Source organism: Bos mutus, chromosome 9 (assembly GCF_027580195.1).
Source record: "Bos mutus isolate GX-2022 chromosome 9, NWIPB_WYAK_1.1, whole genome shotgun sequence".
Classification (NCBI taxonomy): domain Eukaryota; kingdom Metazoa; phylum Chordata; class Mammalia; order Artiodactyla; family Bovidae; genus Bos; species Bos mutus.
The window spans coordinates 19,829,996-19,849,480 of NC_091625.1; the positions used below are offsets into that span (position 1 = coordinate 19,829,996).

Here is a 19,485-nt window from a genome sequence, read left to right on the forward strand (position 1 = left end):
AGAAACTATTCTCTATGTTTACCCATATCTCATGATTATTTAATGTCCATGACAGTGTCCTTTTATTATTTCTGTTTTGGAAGTGAGGAAACAGATAAGGAGAGCTACCAGCTAGTACTAAGGCAGGGACTCAAGCCCAGCCCAGCCCAGCCCAGCCCAGTCTGGCTCTATAGTTTATGTTCTTAGTTTTAGGGTAGCTCAGCTTAACCTTTTTTAAAATCTATACATAGTTACATATTATGAATTTATTTAAAACCATATTTTAATCCAGTAATTTTGGGGAAAACAAGTAAATTTCATGCTTGCAGTTATGATCTTTAGCTTTGTGTTTTCACAGACTGACAAGAATGTAATATTTTGTTTCAGTCAATCTATTTTAATTATGAGTTTGTTGAATGGAGCTCATTTCTTTTGATAAAATTGCCTAATGTAATAAAAACTAGAAAAGGATGTTTTATAACGAACATAATTTAATACTTGACACATGTAATGATGTTTAATTATGATTTTAAATATGAGGGTAAATATGTGTGTGTGTATAATATTTTAATTTTATGCCAAAATAACAGTAACTTCTTCTTTTTTTTTTTTTTTAACTTAGATAAGCCCCAAAAGTGATGTTTGGTCGTTAGGTTGCATTTTGTACTATATGACTTATGGGAAAACACCGTTTCAGCATATAATTAATCAGATTTCTAAATTACATGCCATAATTGACCCTAATCATGAAATTGAATTTCCTGATATTCCAGAGAAAGATCTTCAAGATGTATTAAAGGTAATATTAATAGTATATAAATATAGAAGAATTATATTTCATATAGTACTTAATTGTTTACTTAAAGAAATAGCTGAGGGAATTCTCTAGTGGTCCAGTGGTTAAGACTCAGCACTTTCACTGCTGTGGCCTAGCTTCATTCGATGGCCAGGGAACTAAGATCCTGCAAGCCGCATGGCATGGCCAGAAAATCAAAGAGAAATAGATGAAATGATTGGAATTTCTGGAGTAGATAAAGCTTTTCCACTGAAAGTTCATTTTGAAGGTTTTTAAAACATATGAATACTTGGAGATTTTGAAGAAATGATGTGTAAAATCATCTTGTCATTTCTGAGTAGGCACTCTAGAAAGCAGCTTCTGTAATATGATGCAACCTGGAAAAATACTTTATCAATATTGCATAAGGAAACTTGCTTTGTTTTTGTTTTAAAAACTTAACCTTTATGTTTATAGTGTTGTTTAATAAGGGATCCTAAAAAGAGGATATCCATTCCTGAGCTTCTGGCACATCCGTATGTTCAGCTTCAAACTCATCCAGGTACTTCTTTAAAAATAAATTCATTATCCAATTGGTAATATCAACAACCTTCTGACTACTCTTTTCCTGCATGCCTCCTCCCTTAACGAAGTTCCTTAATGCTAAATACGAAAATAAATGAGATCGCCTTCCTTTACTTGCTGGCATTCATTTTTACTTATCCTAGGAAAGGGACTATGAACAGTGATAAATTATAAGAATATAGTTATTGTGCTTTTAAGCAGAATACACATTTATATATGAACTTCTATTTTTCTTACTTGATACCAGTGTGCTATTAATTCTATATTTATTTTACACCTAGGCTTCATAGGTGTCTCAGTGGTAAAGAATCTGCCTGCCAAGCAGGAGATGTGGGTTCAATCCCTAGGTTGGAAAAATCCTCTGGAGGAGGAAATGGCAACCCACTCCAGTATTCTTGTGTGGGAGATCCCATGGAAGAGGAGCCTGGCGGGCTGTAGTCCATGAGGTCGGACGTGAGTCAGACACAACTTAGCAACTAAACAACAAAACCAAATTATTTTATAGGTAACCAGATGGCTAAGGAAACCGCTGAAGAAATGAAATATGTTCTGGGCCAACTTGTTGGCCTGAATTCTCCTAATTCCATTTTGAAAGCTGCTAAAGTGAGTATGTCTATGCTCTGTCTACACTAATTTTAATTGTTTTGTATAGTTTAGTGAGTTAATAGGCACTTAAACAAGTAAACCAAAGGAAAATTGGCCCAGTCATTAGATCAGCTATGAAGTGTGTTTCTGTATTTAGATACTGAATATGTGCTTTTTAACAAATACAGATTTATTTGATTTGCACTCTTGTAATGGGCACACAGCACAATTGAAAATGGATTGTCATATAAGGTATATTGAAAAGATTGCTGTCAAGTAGGTCTCAACCAGACTAAATTCAGTAAAGAATCTTTTAAATCAACCCCATTTTTAACACAGCTTTTGAATTTATTTCTTATAGCCAATTTTATTTTTAAACCATCTTAGACAAATCAGAGTATTTGTCACATATAATGACTTCTGGGTAGCTGTATATAGCAGTCAGTACTTTTCTCAAAGCAAATGTCTCAAACCTGTTAGTCTCCCAGTGCCTGTTTACACCATAATTTTTTGGATCTCACTGACATTAAACATGTAATCATTTTTATATAACACTGTATACTTAATTGACTTTAGTTACTAGTTTAATATTTCAGCTATAACATTATTGTAAAATTACAGTAACTTAAACTAAAAAACACTCTTAGCTCTCTGGATAGGGATAACACCAATCTAAGATGTTAAGAACTTGAATACATTTCTGGAGGAATTTATTACATATTTACCATTATTTGCATTTATATAAGGTAAATTTTTTCTTAAGTTTTCTCGAGTGCTGATAACTAAATCAATGGCTTTAGGAATTGAAATTGGACCAAAATTTGTTATGTAATTTTTCTCTATATTTCATTTCTCTAATTCTACCAGTGTATTGTTTAAAGCCTTTTATAAATAAAATTAGGTGGATTACCTTTATCACTAAGATTATGTGTTCCTTGATGGCAAAGATATCTTCTATCTTCATAAATTAGATGTTAGCTTAGCCTTAAATCCTTTATTAAATATTGTAGATTTTAGTATATTAATTAGACTTATTTATATAGCAGTTGTATTTTTTAATGTCTTCCATTCTTTAGTTTAAATATCAACTGAAAGTATATTTTCTGTTGATTTTATTTTATAGTATAGGACTTTACTATACTATATAGTAAAGTATACTATATCTAAGACTGGCTTTATTTAAGAAAAAGTTAGGTATCTTGTAATAACACAATGAAAAAGAATATATAGACGAACAGACAGATATAAATATATCTGAATCACTTTGATATACACCAGAAACTAACACAATATTATAAATCAACTTTATATACTTCAAATAAAAAGTTTTGCTATGTAAAACTATGTACATCAGCTATAAAAGAAAAAGTAAGGGAGATTAAGGCGACCTTGAGGATGCATCCATACACTTAAAAATAACTGTGTTACATTTTTCTTCCAGAAAGATTGAGCTGCATCTCATGATAGCTGATTCTTAGGCCAAGCTAGGTGTTTAAAACCTTTAACTATCGCCAATAGTGTATAAAATAATTTGTAATTATAAGAACAATAGAGAAATGTTACATATAAGAAGATGTGAAGTTAATTAAACCGTTGTTAATCTGATATACATTGAATTTTAAATATTACAAATCAGATGTGTGTTTTTAATTTTAGACTTTATATGAGCAATACAGTGGTGGTGAAAGTCATGGTTCCTCTTCATCATCCAAGACTTTGGCAAAAAAATGGCAAAGAAAATGATTTGTGGCTACTCACGAACTGTCAGGTATCACCTGTAAAATATCGGAACTGTTAAACTCTTGGTTCTCTGTGGAAATCTCTTGAAGACAGCTTCACTCTGAACAGAAAAATTTGGTGGATTATCCTCAAAAGAAAACTGTAAAAATCCGCTAATGGCACTGTATGTATTAAATTGTAGAATTGTTTTCCCTTTTATGCTTCCCTGTAAGTCTAATCTATTTGATATCATTTTCACACTTGGGATAGTAGATGGAAAATGGAAATGTATTCTGAAGAACTATGTAAATAGGCTTTGTATAATATAAAATGACACTAAATTCTCAAAGTTATAGAATTGTTTTCTTCAAGCAAATATACTGTTGGTGAAGCAACAGATTTCTTAATAAAAATGGATTAAGGGAAAACATGAGAGTAGACCTTAGTAAATTAACTTTGGGGGAAAAAATTCCAAAGGTTTCAAATTCTAAAAAAAGATTTCCAGTTGTTTTATGGCACTGGTAATACTTCATCATTTTAGAGCTGCACTTAGCTCTTTTAATTCTCTTTGATTCTTCATAATATCTTTGTTTTGGGTGTTCAGAGTGTCATGCTGGATTCCTAGAAGTAGGCAGTATAGAGCATGACCTCATTGTATGACTTGCTTAATGATGAGCAATTACAAATGTGGTCCCAGAATTTCTGAGTCTAACAGGTTACTTAAAGATATTATCATACAGTATTCTTTTCCCCAATTTTTTCTTTATATTTTGATAGACCTTTTTTTTTTTTTTTATTAAGACTTTATTTTTAGAATAGTTTTGGATTCACAGCAAAATTGAAGGGAGGGTGCAGAGATTTCCCGCATGGCCTGCCTCCCTATCAACATGCACCACCAGAGTGGTACTGTTGTTACATTTAATGAAGCTATATTGACACACTAATAATCACCCAAAGCCCATAGTATATATTACAATTCCCTCTCAGTGCTGCGCATTCTAGGGATTCAGACAAATGTATAATAACATCCATCATTATGCTATTTTAAGAGTGTTTTCACTGCCTGAAAAATTCTCTGCGCTCCACCTGTTTATCTCTCTCCTACTTCTAACCCCTGGCAACCACTGATCTTTTCACTGCCTCTATAATTTTGCCCTTTCTAGAATAACCCCATATATTCGGGATTGTACAGTGTTTAGCCTTTCAGATTAGCTTCTTTCACTTAGCAGTATGCATTTAACCTAGTAACATCCACCTTCCTGTCTTTTCATGGCTTGAGAGCTCATTTCTTTTTAGTGCCTAATGGTATTCCATTGTCTGGATGTACCACAATTTATCCATTCACGTACTATAGGCCATCTTGATTGCTTTCAAATTTTGGCAATTATGAATAAAGCTGCTCTAAACATCTGTAAGTAGGTTTTTGTGTGATATTCAGCTTCAAAGAGTTGAATACCAAGGAGCATGATTGATATATTATATGGTTAAGGTATGTTCAGTTTTGTAAGAAACTACCAAGCTGTCTTTCATAGTAACTGTACTATTTTGCATTTTCTCTAACAGTGAATGAGAGTTTCTGTTGCTCCATATCCTTGTCAGCATTTGATGTTGTTCATGTTCCAGATTTTGGCCCCTCTAGTAGATTTGTTGTGATATCTCATTGTTCTTTTTATTTGCATTTCCCTGTTGACATATATTGTGTAGAGAATCTTTTCATATACTTAACCATCTGATAGCTTCTTTAGAGAGATCTTTTCTCCTTTTTCAAAGATCTGTTAACTGTATTTATGGGTAGTCTATTTCTGGGCTATCCATTCGGTTCCAGTAATCAGTTTAGCTTTTCCTTCATCAATAAATGCTGTCTTGATTACTGTCACTTTATAGTAAGTCTTGAAGTCAGGCAGTGTCAGTCTTCCAACTTTGTTCTTCTCCTTTACTATTGTCTTGACTGTTCTGGGTTTTCTGCCAATTCATGTAAACTTTAGAATCTCTTTGTCAATATACATAAGGAAACTTGCTAGAATTTTGATTGGGATTGCATTGAATCTGTAGATCAAATTGGGAAGAACTGACATCTTGACAATATTGAGTCTTCCTGTTCCAAGAACATTTATTCTCCATTTATTTAGCTCTTCTCTTGGTTTAATTATTCAGAGTTTTTCAGTTTTCCTTGTATAGACCTTGTACATACATTGTTAGATTTATACATAAGCATTTCATTTTGGGTGGGGGGTGGCTAATGTAAATGGTTGGAGAAGGAAATGGCAACCCACTCCAGTATTCTTGCCTAGGAAATCCCATGGACATAGGATCCCATAGAGCCTGGCGGGCTACAGTCCATGGAGTCTCAAGAGTCGGACACTACTGAGCAAGTAAACCACCACCGATGTAAATGGTAATGTGTTTTTAATTTCAGATTCCACTTGTTCTTTGTGGTTATATTGGAAAACAATCAGTATTTATATATCGGTGTTGCTGTTGTTGGTTATTTGTTTCAAGAGTGTTTTATTGATTTTTTTTTTTAATTTTGAATTTTCTGCATACATGATAAAGTTTCTCACTATTAGGTATGCTGTTTGCTGTATGATTTTTTATGGCTATTCTTTATCAAATTGAGAAATCTCTGTTTCTAGATTGCTGAAGGTTTTTATCATGAATGGGTATTTGATTTTATCAAATGCTTTTCTGTATCAATATTAATAATGATTATGTGATTTTTCTTTTTTTAGCCTGTTGATGTAATGGATAACTGGCTGTTAGTGTAGCTGACATCATCTTGGGCCCTTCTAGTTTCTCCTGTCCCCCTGCTGACCTTAAGCAGGACTGTGCTGTATCTTGTTTTCAAGCCCCTGCCCCTGCCCTAAGTTAGCTGTGAAATTGTCCCAGTGGCCCCTCTAGTGCACAGTGCAGCTGTCAGTGCTTCTGCCCAGTCCCACCCTATGATTAACTTAACCTATCAATTTTTATTGATCGTTTTCAAAAAAAATCAGCTGTTGGTTTTGTTGATTTTTCTCTTTTGATTTCCTGTTTCCAATTTCAGTGATTTCTCCTCTAGTTTTTATTAATTTTTTTTCTTCTGTTTACTTTGGATTTAATTTGCTTTTCTTTTTTGGTTTTCTAAAGTACAGACTTAAATCATTGATTATAGATCTTTCTTGTATTTTTGTTTAATTTTGCTGTAAATTTTATTTTATGCACTGCTTTTACTGCATCCCATAAATTTTAATAAATTCTATTTTCATTTCTGTTAATTGAAATATCTTAAAATTTCTCTCCAGGGTGTGACTACTAGGAAGCAGAGATCATCATGGGCTACCTTTGAGACTCACTACCAGCAAATGTTGGCTCTCTTTATGATTTTTTTTTCCTATTTCGTACAGATTTTAAAGCTTATCCTTAAGAGTGTTGGCCTAAATTACCTTTTCCTTTTTTTAAAAAAGTAACTGTTTTACGTATGTGTATATTCTTAATCAGTATACTGATATCTCCTTAATTTGTTCTTGAAAAATCAGATCTTCTGTGTAAAAATAACATATCATAAAATAGTAAAACACCCTTAAACAAGGGGCAAGCTATCAAGTTAGGATTACAGTGTTTAAAATAACATCTTCTGATTGTTAAATTATGTCCAGTTTTGCCCTGTGTATTTTGAGACTATTTCACTAGATATAATATAATGGTCACCATTTCATAGGGATTCTCTTTGTTTCTAAATATATATTTGTCTTGGCCTTTCTATGTTTCTTTGGTTAATAGTTGCCTCATACACACATATATTCTTTAATTTCTGTGTCCTTTTAGGAATATCCCATAAATAACATACCTGAATTTTACCTTTTATTGTCACTGGCAATTTCTTTCTTACCTGACAACTTTAATCTATTAACATTCATTATGATTATATTAAATGTGTTCCTACTATCATATGCTTATATTTCTATTTAATCTATTTGTTCTGTGCTTCCTTTTTTTTTAGTCACCCTTCCCATCTTTTTTCCTAGTTTTGTGTTTCTTTTTCTATTTCATAATTTCGCCACTGACGGCTTAGAATTTTATCTCACTTTTTTTCTTTTCAGTTGTTAGTCTTAAATTTTACCATTCTTATTTAACTTAACAAAGATTTAAGTTAAGCAAATATCTTGACTTCCTGCCAGAGAATTCAATGACTTTAATGTATTTTAACTACATTAACACAACTTCTGTGGCATTGTGGTGTAACAGTTTTATCCTACTATAACCCCATAGACTACTATCATTTTATACAAACAATATTTATTTAAGATTCACATAAACATTTTTTTCTGGTCTGATTTCTAAACTGATACCTATTTTCTCTTTGCACATTGAGGTTATTATTGTACGCCTGGTTTCCATTATTGCTATTAGAAACTCTTCTATCCATCTCATTATTATTTCAAAATAAGTGATCTGCCTTTCTCTTTAGCTGATTTTAAGATCTTTCTACCTTTTGTAATCTGCTATTTCACTAAAATATGGCTAGTCTTTTTTTTTTTTTTTCTTTTAATTGTTTGGTACATATTATGCTTTCCAAGTGTTTGGAATCACGTATCTTCTTGACTCAAAATTTCTTAGCTATTATGTCTTCAAACTTTTTCATTTTTAAAAATTCCATTTGGTTATTTTTTGAATGTGCCCATTTTTCCTTGCTGATTTCTTGCTTCTTCCTCAAATTTGTGATTCTTTAATGATTTTACATTATTATTCTTTAATCATTTTACATGGAACAATTTTACATTTCATACCTACGATTCCAGTGATATTTCTGCATTGAAATCTTTTTTTTTCTAACTCTTATGGTGATTTTTTTTTTTTTACTGAATTGGAGATCTCTAAGACCATTCCCAAGTTTGATGATTTGCTCAGAGAACTCAGAGGATTCAGCATTTGGTTATGGCTTATTCTAGTGAAAGGGTATAATTAGCAAAGGAAAAGGTGTGTGGAGCAAAGTCCACAGGAAACAAGACATTAGGTCCGAGGGTCCTCTCCCAGTGGTTCACATAGGGTGCACTTAATTTCCTAGCAGCAATTTGTGACAATACCACAGAAGCGCATTAGAGAGTTGGCAGCTTAGGTTTTTGTTGGGGGCTGGTCACATACTCACCCTTTGTCTGGGATGTGCCAAAGTTTTAGGCTCCCAGAAGGAAAGCTGATGTTTAGCTTAAACCAGATTGCTTGTTCGTCACAGTTTAGGCACAAGGACCCACTCTTACTACTTAGATAATGCTGGGAACCCTTCCGAAATCCTAGTTCCCAGACTTCAGCCAAGGGCCAGCCTTATAAGAAAGCCTTTTAAAGGACAGCAGTCTCAGGCTTGCTATGTTGACTCTTCTGTACGCTTCCCTTCTTGTGAGTTTTGTCTGTCTTTGTTTGTGATGTATTTGCTTGATCTCAATTGTTGGAAGTCCTTAAGGAAGCTGGTGTTTGCTGTTAAACCAGTATTTGTATCAATCAGAGTAGGTTATTGTCATGGTAACAAGCAACCCTAAAAGTTATCAATAGCTTTAAGCAATAAAATTCTGTTTCCTGCTAATATCTATGGGGGAGGAAGGAGGACATTGCTCTGGGTTGTCCTTACACTCTCAGACCCAGACTTTCAGGTTGCCATGACAGACAGAAAGGGAAAGTGTGATAAATTTTACACTGTCTCTTACAATTACTCCTTGAAAGTGACATCCTTGACTTCCATACACAATTCATTGGCTAAAGAAGTTACATGGCTTAATGTAATAACTGTGTGTTCAAAATAGAAAAAGCTAAAAATATACTATGAACAACACTAATTAAAATTTAACAGAAGATATAACAATACCCTTTCTTATTTTGCTTCAAACAGGGGTTCCTATCCTGTAGTTCAGGGCTTCCCAGGACTGCTGGGTGTGGAGTAACACAAAGAGAGTAGAAGTATTTTCTTTTTTTTTTGGCTGTGTTGAGTCTTCATTTCTGGTCAGCTTTTCTCTACTTGCTGCAAATGGAGATTGCTCTCTAGTTGCAGTGCTCAGGCTTCTCATTGTGGTGGCTTCCATGGAGCACAGGCCATAGGGCATGTGGGCCTCAGTCGCTGTGGCACACGGGCTTAATTGTCCCATGGTATGTGGGATCTTCCCAGATCAGGGATTGAACCTGTGTCTACTGCATTGGCAGACAGATTCTTTACCACCGAACCACCAGGGAAGCCCAGAATAGAAGTATTCTCTTTTGTGTCACTTTGGTGGGGTTTTTTTCCCAAAGAGCAACTTTGGGGTGCTCTCCATGGTGTTCTCCTTCCTCTTTCTTCTTTTCTTTCTTCCTTCCTCTCTGCTCTACTTCTCCACTTTTACCTCCAGGGAGAAAGTGTATTGTACTGAAGAGGAAAATGTATTTGTAACGACACTACTTAATTGCTTAATAGTTAAAGTAAGAAATAACTTTTATTGGGTTACAATGTTTGTAGAGCCATAATTGTGTGTGTGTGTGTGTGTGTAAAATGTGTGTATATATGTATAGATACTGAGTTAGTCAGAAAGTACATTTGAGTTTTTCCATAAAGAACTTTTTGGGCAACCCTATATATATATATATAACCAATTTTTATACTATTATTAGAAATGTACTAAATTAGACATTTGAGAGAATAAGATCAGAAAGGTCCCCGTAGCCACAGATAGGGTAAGGAGGAAGTAATTGTGGATGGTTGTTTTATATTCTGGCTACAACTTCACCAGTGAGGTAAAGCAAGAACACAGTTGTACTCAAGCAAGTAGAGCAGAGGGTCCAGCCCAAACTCTGTAATAAAGTCTTCACTTAGTTCAGGGATATTATAATGTCCTTATAAGATACATATTATGTGTATGTGTGTGTGTGTGTATATATATATAAAGGTTTAATATGCTTTTTAAAAAAGCATTTGCAAATGAAGAACGTGATAACTAGTCATGGAGCAATGGTGGACTAGCTAACTCTACCCAGGAGAAAAGTCTAATGGAGTTTGTGGTGGTGGTGGAGTCAGGGTGGGGTGTGTTGAAGGCAGATAACGGAGGAGTGGAGAAGGATTGGGGAAGGGTTAGGAACCACACTGGGAAAGCATACTAGGGGAGATTGAGCATGCTACCTTTCTTCCCTTTGGTGGGACAGATCGGCTGACTACATCTGGTAAATTGCCTCTTACATATCATCTCTTGGAATAAATATAAACTAATCTTTTACGTGTTGTGTTAGTCACTCAGTCATGTCCGACTCTTTGTGACCTCATAAACTGTAGCCCCGCAGACTCCTCTGTCCATGGGATTCTCCAAGCAAAATGGAGGCTTTTCCTTTTGAATAGTGCTTTAGTGATTTAAATAGTGATTTTAATAGCACTAAATAGTGATTTAGTGCTTTTTGTTTGTTTTGTTGGAGTATAGTTGGTTTACAGCATTTTAGTTTCTGGTGTACAGCAAAGTGATTTAGTTATATACATACATATATCTGTTCTTTTTCAGATTCTCTTCCCATATAGGTTATCACAGATTATTAAGTAGTTCCCCATGCTATACAATAAGTCCTTGTTGATTATTTATTTTATTCATTTAGTGTTTTTTTAATTACAAAAGGAAAATAGTCTCATCTTAATCTACCTGAGAAGTAAAATAGAATCATCAGTTCAGTTCAGTTCAGTTCAGTCGCTCAGTCATGTCCGACTCTTTGAGACCCATGAATCACAGCACTCCAGGCCTCCCTGTCCATCATCAACTCCTGGAGTTCACTCAGACTCACGTCCATCGAGTCAGTGATGCCATCCAGCCATCTCATCCTCTGTCGTCCCTTTCTCTTCCTGCCCCCAATCCCTCCCAGCATCAGAGTCTTTTCCAATGAGTCAACTCTTCGCATGAGGTGGCCAAAGTACTGGAGTTTCAGCTTTAGCATCATTCCTTCCAAAGAAATCCCAGGGCTGATCTCCTTCAGAATGGACTGGTTGGATCCCCTTGCAGTCCAAGGGACTCTCAAGAATCTTCAACACCACAGTTCAAAAGCATCAATTCTTTGGCACTCAGCCTTCTTCACAGTCCAACTCTCACATCCATACATAACCACAGGAAAAACCATAGCCTTGACTAGATGGACCTTTGTTGGCAAAGAATGCCTAATCCCAACACCCTGAGTTAGTTACTGGTAACAGTTGGCATATTTGCACAATTGAGATAATATATTGATAACTTTATACTCCTGTTTTTTCACCTGCTTTTCTCATAAGCATTTTCCTAAATCATTTAAACCTTTCATAAATACAGTTTTGATTCCTATGAAATATCATGTGAATGTAAAAAAATATTTCTTTTTTTTTTTAAATTTTGTGTTAAATAATTCAGAATAAACTACAATTTGTGTTACATAATTCAGAATAAACTACAACAAAGCTGTTTTGCTTTTAAGGAATGGAAGTTAATCATTTGTCCTAAAACATAACTAATAACATAAATCCATAAATAAAGACTGTGACACTGTCATGGATTTTTTTTTTTTGGATCTATCAGCAATTTGATATTAGATTTGGAAACTGAGATTTGATTTTACATTTAAACCATTCCTGATGTGTAGTGGTCAACCCAGTACCTTTGTAAGTAGATTCAATTTAACAATATTTTAGGGAGAAGAAAAGGCTATCTAACCAGAAAATCCTGTTGGTTCCACTTTCAAGATATATCTCTAACTCGAAGTCCTTACCTACTCCACCTGTATCACCTTGGATCATTGCAGTAACTTCCTACCTGTTCTCTCTGCTTTTACTTGCGTTGCTCTGTACTGTGCTCTTCACAGAACATGCAGCTCGATACCCTCCTGTATCGAGGGTATTGCTGCTCTGCTCAATACCCTCCACCTGTGTATGCATGCTCAGTCTTGTCTGACTTTGCGACCCCATGGACTGTAGCCTACCAGGCTCCTCTGTCCATGGGGATTCTCCAGACAAGAGTACTAGAGTGGGTTGCCATTTCCTACTGCAGGGAGTCTTCCTGACCCAGGGATCAAAACTGTGTCTCTGCATCTCCTCTATTGGCAGGTGGATTCTTCCCCACTGCAACACCTGGGAAGCCCTACCGTCCACCTGAGTCACATCTAATTTAAAATAAATGCTAAATGCCCAGTGTCTTAAAGGCGGGCTTTCTGTATGCAGTCATATCTGGCCAAGGCCTTAGGGCCTTTGTCTTTGCTGTTCTCTTCCCTAGAATGCTTTTCCCCCAGTAGTCACTCTGTTTATTCCCTCATTTCTTTATGTTTGTTCAAATGTCATTTTCCTAATAAGGCCTTGCTTAAACAGCATATTTAAAATCACAACCCCCCCCTTCTCCCTGTGCTACGTAATCCCTTTACTTGCTTTACTACTTTAAATATTATTTATCCTCCTGAGTGAAAACTGAGTGATAGTCTCTCAGTCATATCCAACTCTTTGTGACCCCATGGACTGTAGCCTGCCAGGCTCCTCTGTGGGGATTCTCCAGGCCAGAATACTGTAGTGGATAGTGGTTTCCTTCCGCAGGGGATCTTCCCATCCCAAGGATTGAACCCAGGTCTCCCGCATTGCAGGTGGATTCTTTACCAGCTGAGCCACCGTTCTAACATTCTCTAACGTGAACATTCTCTAACATCCTCCTAACATTCTCTATAATGGATTTAACTTTTTACTGTTCACCTCCCTCTACTGTAATACCAGGCTAATAAAGCAAACCTCTTTTATTAGTTTTCTTCATTACTGTATCCCCAGTGCTTAATGCAGTGCCTGGCCGGTAATTGCCACTTGATACATATTAGTTGAAAGCATGAATAAAAGCTTTTTTTCCTGGAAAGGAAGAATTAGAACAGATTTCTTGTGGAGATACAGTAGGAGCCATGTTTTCAGGTTCTTCCCACCCCAGGCTGAGACTCCCTTGGCTCCACGTGCTTGGCTGGCTGAGAGGGCCCCCTGGTGGTAAGGGTGGGAGGTACTGAGGGTGCCGTTCACCCCAGAAGTTTGGAAGCCGGTGGCTTAGTGAGTCAACGTTCACAACCCCCAGGTTGGGTGTGGAGCAGCAGCAACAACATCTGTGGTTCTGGTCCTCAGCAGGAATTTCTGGTTTGGGTGTGAGTCTGCACCAAGGACTGACTTGAAACTCCGCTGTAGGTCTTAGCCAGGGACTGGCTTGCTAAGTGGGTCAGGTCAGGTTGAAAGACTGACGATTGCTAGTTACCCAAATCTATCTGGTCACTGCCCAGAGAACTTTCCTTGCGTTTTTGCAGATCATTGCATTTGTTTTGTCCTCAGCAACTGGTCCTTGGTGCTTAACCTTCTATGACTGGGGGCAACATGGAACAAGTCAAGAAGGGTTCAGCTCAAGCAGCAACTCCTTATGATGAAGAATGATTTTTTTTTTTCTTTTACAAAGATTGATATTTTGTTCTTCTGATTATCAAGATGGCTCTACAGCCAACATTCTCCTTTTTTTTTTTGCTGTGCCATAGGGCATGTAGGATCTTAGTTCCCCAACCAGGGATCAAACCCATGCCCTCTGAAGTGGAAGTGAGGAGTCTTAACCACTGGACCACCAGGGAAGTCCCCACATTCTCTGTCTTTTTTCTTGCCACTTCAGTCTCCAGATTTGAACTCTGAACAATTTTGTCTCCCTTTCCCCCCACTTTTCTCTTTTCTATCCCAACCACACACCGAATTTGTATATGACTCCCTCCCATTCTTGCACTCTCGTCTGTAAACCCCTTCTTGTCCTGACACTCCCGTGTCCTCCATTCCATCCTGTACAATGGTGGTTTCCAAAGTGTGCTTCCTTGAGTAGCAGCATCAGTGTTGTTTACCTGAAAATTGGGTTTTCCTCTTAGTTGGTGTTGAGCCAAAAGATGCAACCCAGAAAGCAGAAGGAAGGATTTATTATTTGCAGTAAGAAGAATACCAGGGATCTTTCCCAAAGCAGTGTCTCCTGGAACAGCAAAATTGGGGAAGTTTTAATTTAAGGGTATATGCATATTCATGAAAGTGCTTGAGCGGAGGAGAATTCAGCATAGAATTGGGGCAAGGGTTGGCAGAGTCCCTTGCATTGGCAGGTGGATTCTTTACCACTGAGCCACCAGGGAAGCCCAAGATGGCTTTTTGATTGAAAGAAACAAACAGGAAGGAAGGACTCTTTGTTAGACACACCCTGTAAACACGTGATAAATACTTGTTGAATGCCCGAGTCTGAAAAGGGAGCTAAGAAGACATCAAGGAAGGTGAATGGGGGCCTCAGATACCAGAATATACCAGCAAGAGGAAAGAGGAGTGACAGGAAACCAGTGCAAGTGGACAGTTTGATTTAAATAACACCCTATTTCTCCTGAGAGGAGCATGTCACCTTCATGCCAATTGGTGACTAGGAATTCAGGTTGTAAGGTGAGCCCACGAGTAGAAATCAGGGGAGATGATGATAATTTTGTCTTGCCTCATTTTGTGAGCTGAGTGATTTTGACACTCAGGAGCCAAGGAACTGCTTCCTTCCTGAGTTGTAATTGTAGAAATGCCTAAAAGGGCAGCCTTCTTAGAGGATGTCACTCAGTAGATGAAGAAACAGCTATGAAAATTAGCAAGTTACCCAAGGATGCACTGCTGTTCCTTTTCAGAGTAGAAACTAGGATCCAGATCTTCTGACTTACCATCCTAGACCTCTTATTTTTTCTTGAAATCTCTATAGCTTTTTTTTTTTTTTTTTTTAAAGAAAACTATGTTAAGTTTTAAGAGTCTATATCTTATGAATCTTTATCTAGGTGAGAATAATTAATACCTAACTTGATTCCAGATTTTCAGATGTGAGACCTAATTCTAAGAAAGGTTTAATAACTGAGATGAACTTAAATTATGAGGTAAAAGCAACTGTCAGAATGATTGACATAGGCTTGGCCTTTAATGCCTCTGTTTTTCTAATCTTTGAATTATAATTCAGGTCCTCACCTGAAACTTTCTCCTCATCCTTTGTTTGCATAATTTAGGGCATTGTCTTTGGAGTTATTCAGATATGAATTTGAACCCTGGCTCTGTCATGCTCTGTGTAATTTTTTCATAATTGCTTAATCTCTCCAAGCCTTGCTTTCTCCACTATAAAATGAAACTGACAATACCTTACAAGTTTTATCAAGAGAACACAGTGGTCATAGCAAACATGCTATTCCAACAACACAAGAAACGACTGTACACATAGACATCATCAGATGGTCAATCCCGAAATCAGATTGATTTATTCCTGCAGCCAAAGATGAAGAAGCTCTATACAGTCAGCAAAAGCAAGACCTGGAGTTGACTGTGGCTCAGATCATGAGCTCCCTATTGCAGAATTCAGGCTTAAATTGAAGAAAGTAGGCAAAACCACTAGGACATTCAGGTATGACCTAAATCAAATCCTGTATGATTATACAGTGGAGGCAATGAATGGATAAGGAATTAAACCTGGTAGAGATCTCAAGTGCCTGAAGAACCATGGACAGAGGTTGGTAACATTGTGTAGGAGGCAGTGACCAAAGCCATCCCCAAGAAAAAGAAATGCAAGAAGGCAAAGTGGTTGTCTGAGGAGACTTTACAAATAACTGAGAAGAGATGCAAAAGGCAAGGAAGAAAGGCAAAGACATACCCAACCGAATGTAGAGTCCAAAGAAAGGCAAGAAGAGAGAAGAAGGCCTTCTTAAATGAAAAATGCAAAGAAATAGAGAAAAACAATAGAATGGAAAAGACTAGAGATCTCTTCAAGAAAACTGGAAATACCACGGTAACGTTTCATGCAAAGATGGGCATGATGAGGGACAGAAACAGGAACTAACAGAAGCAGAAGAGTTTAAGAAGAGGTGACAAGAATACACAGAACTAACTATACAAAAACAATCTTAATGACCTGGATAACCATGATGGTGAGGTCACTCACCTAGAGCCAAATATCCTAATGTGCGAAGACATGCCACCTCAAGTGGGCCTTAGCATCACTACAAACAAAGCTAGTGGAGGTGATGGAATTCTACCTGAGCAATTACAAATTCTAAAAGATGATGCTGTGAAAGTGCTGCACTCAGTATGCCAGGAAATTTGGAAAACTGAGCAGTGGCCACAGTGGAACAGGTCAGTTTTCATTTCAATCCCAAAGAAGGACAATGCCAAAGAATGTTCAAACTACCATACAGTTGTACTTATTTCACATGGTAGTGAGGTTATGTTCAAAATCCTTCAAGTTAGACTTCAGCAGTATTTGAACTGAGAAATTCCAGAAGTACAAGCTGGTTTTAGAAAAGGTAGAGGAACCAGAGGTCAAATTGCCAGCATTCATTGGATCATAGAGAAAGTAAGGAAATTCCAGAAAAATATCTACTTCTGCTTCATTGACCACACTAAAGCCTTTGTGTGGATCACAATAAACTGTGGAAAATTCTTAAAGATGTGGGAATACCAGACTACCTTATCTGTCTTCTGAGAAACATCTATGTGGGTCAAGAAGCAACAAAATCAGACATGGAACAACTGACTGGCACAAAATTGGGAAAGGAGAATGAGAAGGCTATATATTGTCACCCTGCTTATTTAACTTATGTGCAGGGTACATTATGGGAAATGTTGGGCTGGATCACTCACAAGCTAGAATCAAGATTGCTGGGAGAAATATCAACAACCTCAAATATGCAGGTGATACCACTCTAATGGCAGAAAGTGAAGAGGAACTAAAGAGCCTCTTGATGAAAGTGAAAGAGGAGAGTGAAAAAGGTAACATTCAAAAAACTAAGATCATGGCATGCAGTCCCATTACTTCATGGCAAATAGAAGGTGAAAAAGCAGAAGCAGTGACAGATTTTAGTTTCTTGGGCTCCAAAATCACTTCACATGGTGACTGCAGCCATGAAATTAAAAGATGCTCCCTCCTTGGAAGGAAAGCAGTGACAAACCTGGACAGCATATTTAAAAAGCAGAGACATCACTTTACTGACAAAGGTTCATATAGTGAAAGCTTTTCCAGTAGTCGTCTATGGATGTGAGACTGGACTATAAAGAAGTCTGAGCACCAAAGAACTGATGCTTTCAAATTGTGCTAGAGAAGACTGTTGAGAGTCTCATGGACTGCAAGAAGATCAAACCAGTCAACGCTAAAGGAAATCAACCCTAAATATTCATTGGAAGGACTGATGCTGAAGCTCCAATACTTTAGCTATCTGATTCAAAGAGCTAACTCACTGGAAAAAACCCTGATGCTGGGAAAGATTGAGTGCAGGAGAAGAAGGGAGCAGCAGAGGCTGGGATAGTCAGATAGCATCACCAACTCAATGGACATGAGTCTGAGCAAACTTCAGGAGATAGTGAAGGACAGGGTGCTTGGCTTGCTGCATTCCATGGGGTCACAGACATGATTTAGCAACTGAACAACAGCAGTACTTTACATGATTACTCTGAAGAGTGAATGTCGTGATGCTTCAGAGTACTTAGCACAATACTAGACACTTAATAAGTACTTAATATATATGGCCTATTTTTTTATTATTGATATGCAATTAAACTTTAGTCCAATCTATACCTTCTCATTATGAGGCAGTAATGGAAAGAGAGTGTGGTTTGAGGCAACTACCTGAGGTTGAATCTTGACCCCACTGCTTACTACTTGTGTGATCTTGGAAACATTACTTAACTGTTCCAGGCCTCAGTTATTGTCCCCATTTTACAGACTAAGACCCTGTTCCTAATTTGCAGGGTCACAGTGGACCTTGAGAATCCCAGGGACGAGGGAGCCTGGTGGGCTCCCGTCTATGGGGTCGCATAGAGTCAGACACGACTGAAGTGACTTAGCAGCAGCAGCAGCAGCAGTGGGCAATGAATGAGTCAGTACATGAAAAGTGCTTAGATAAGTGCTTGGCACAGCAGAAGTACCCAGTAAATATTAGGGTTAATATATTTCTTTCAGTACTTAATTGGCTTGTTTTCTGACTTTGAAGAGATCCTTTCCTCTTGGCAAGACTGAACTTGAAAAACTTTTCTTGTCATTCTGCTATTCTATGTCTGTATTTGCACCTGATGGCCTACACCTCCCATATCTTTTATTCCCTACCTTTCTCCCTGTTGGAGTTGGAGGAACCCTTTGCTCCATGATCAGAAAATAACCAATTATGCATGAAAGAAATGGTCAGCAGTAAAGGAACAAGAAGACTGCTGATAATGTTAGAGGTTTAAAGTAATTTTAAAAAACTAGAGGACTTACCTGATGTTCCAGTGGTTAAAACTCCATGCTCTCACTGCTGGGGGCACTGGGATAATCCTACATGCCATGGGGCATAACCCCCTCTCCAAAAAAAAAAAAAAAACTAAGGAAAATTTGAGGATGTTAAAAAGGAAATTAATGATCTAGACAGAATAGAAACTATGCTGCTGCTGCTGCTGCTAAGTCACATCAGTTGTGTCCAACTCTGTGCGACCCCATAGACGGCAGCCCACCAGGCTCCCCCGTCCCTGGGATTCTCCAGGCAAGAACACTGGAGTAAGTTGCCATTTCCTTCTCCAGTGCGTGAAAGTGAAGTCGCTCAGTCGTGTCCGACTCCTAGCGACCCCATGGACTGCAGCGTACCAGGCTCCTCCGTCCATGGGATTTTCCAGGCAAGAGTACTGGAGTGGGAGTGCCACTGCCTTCTCCCAGAAACTATGCTAGATTACTTTCTATTTAGTTGGCATGTGAAGGAAATAATACATCTTTCTGTTTGCCCAAAGACACATTCTTTTATTCATTCCTTTTTTCTGTATTTTCAACAAGTAGCCCGATAATTCTCATTCTGGTCTGCCTAGCTGCCAGTCCAATCTTGTGCCCATCCAGTACTTCATGTGACACCCTTGCTGG

At 37.3% G+C, this 19,485-nt stretch overlaps 1 protein-coding gene across 1 annotated transcript in view; it reads left to right on the forward strand.

Annotated features, from left to right (window-relative positions):
* The window catches only part of TTK (TTK protein kinase), a 43,443-nt gene extending 37,518 nt beyond the window's left edge, over positions 1–5,925 (forward strand). The window contains 4 exon segments of the mRNA XM_005895139.2: positions 602–778; positions 1,232–1,316; positions 1,845–1,942; positions 3,581–5,925. Coding sequence (XP_005895201.1) covers positions 602–778; positions 1,232–1,316; positions 1,845–1,942; positions 3,581–3,667 — 447 coding nt within the window. The 3' untranslated portion in view covers positions 3,668–5,925.
* Positions 5,926–19,485: the final 13,560 nt, after the last annotated feature.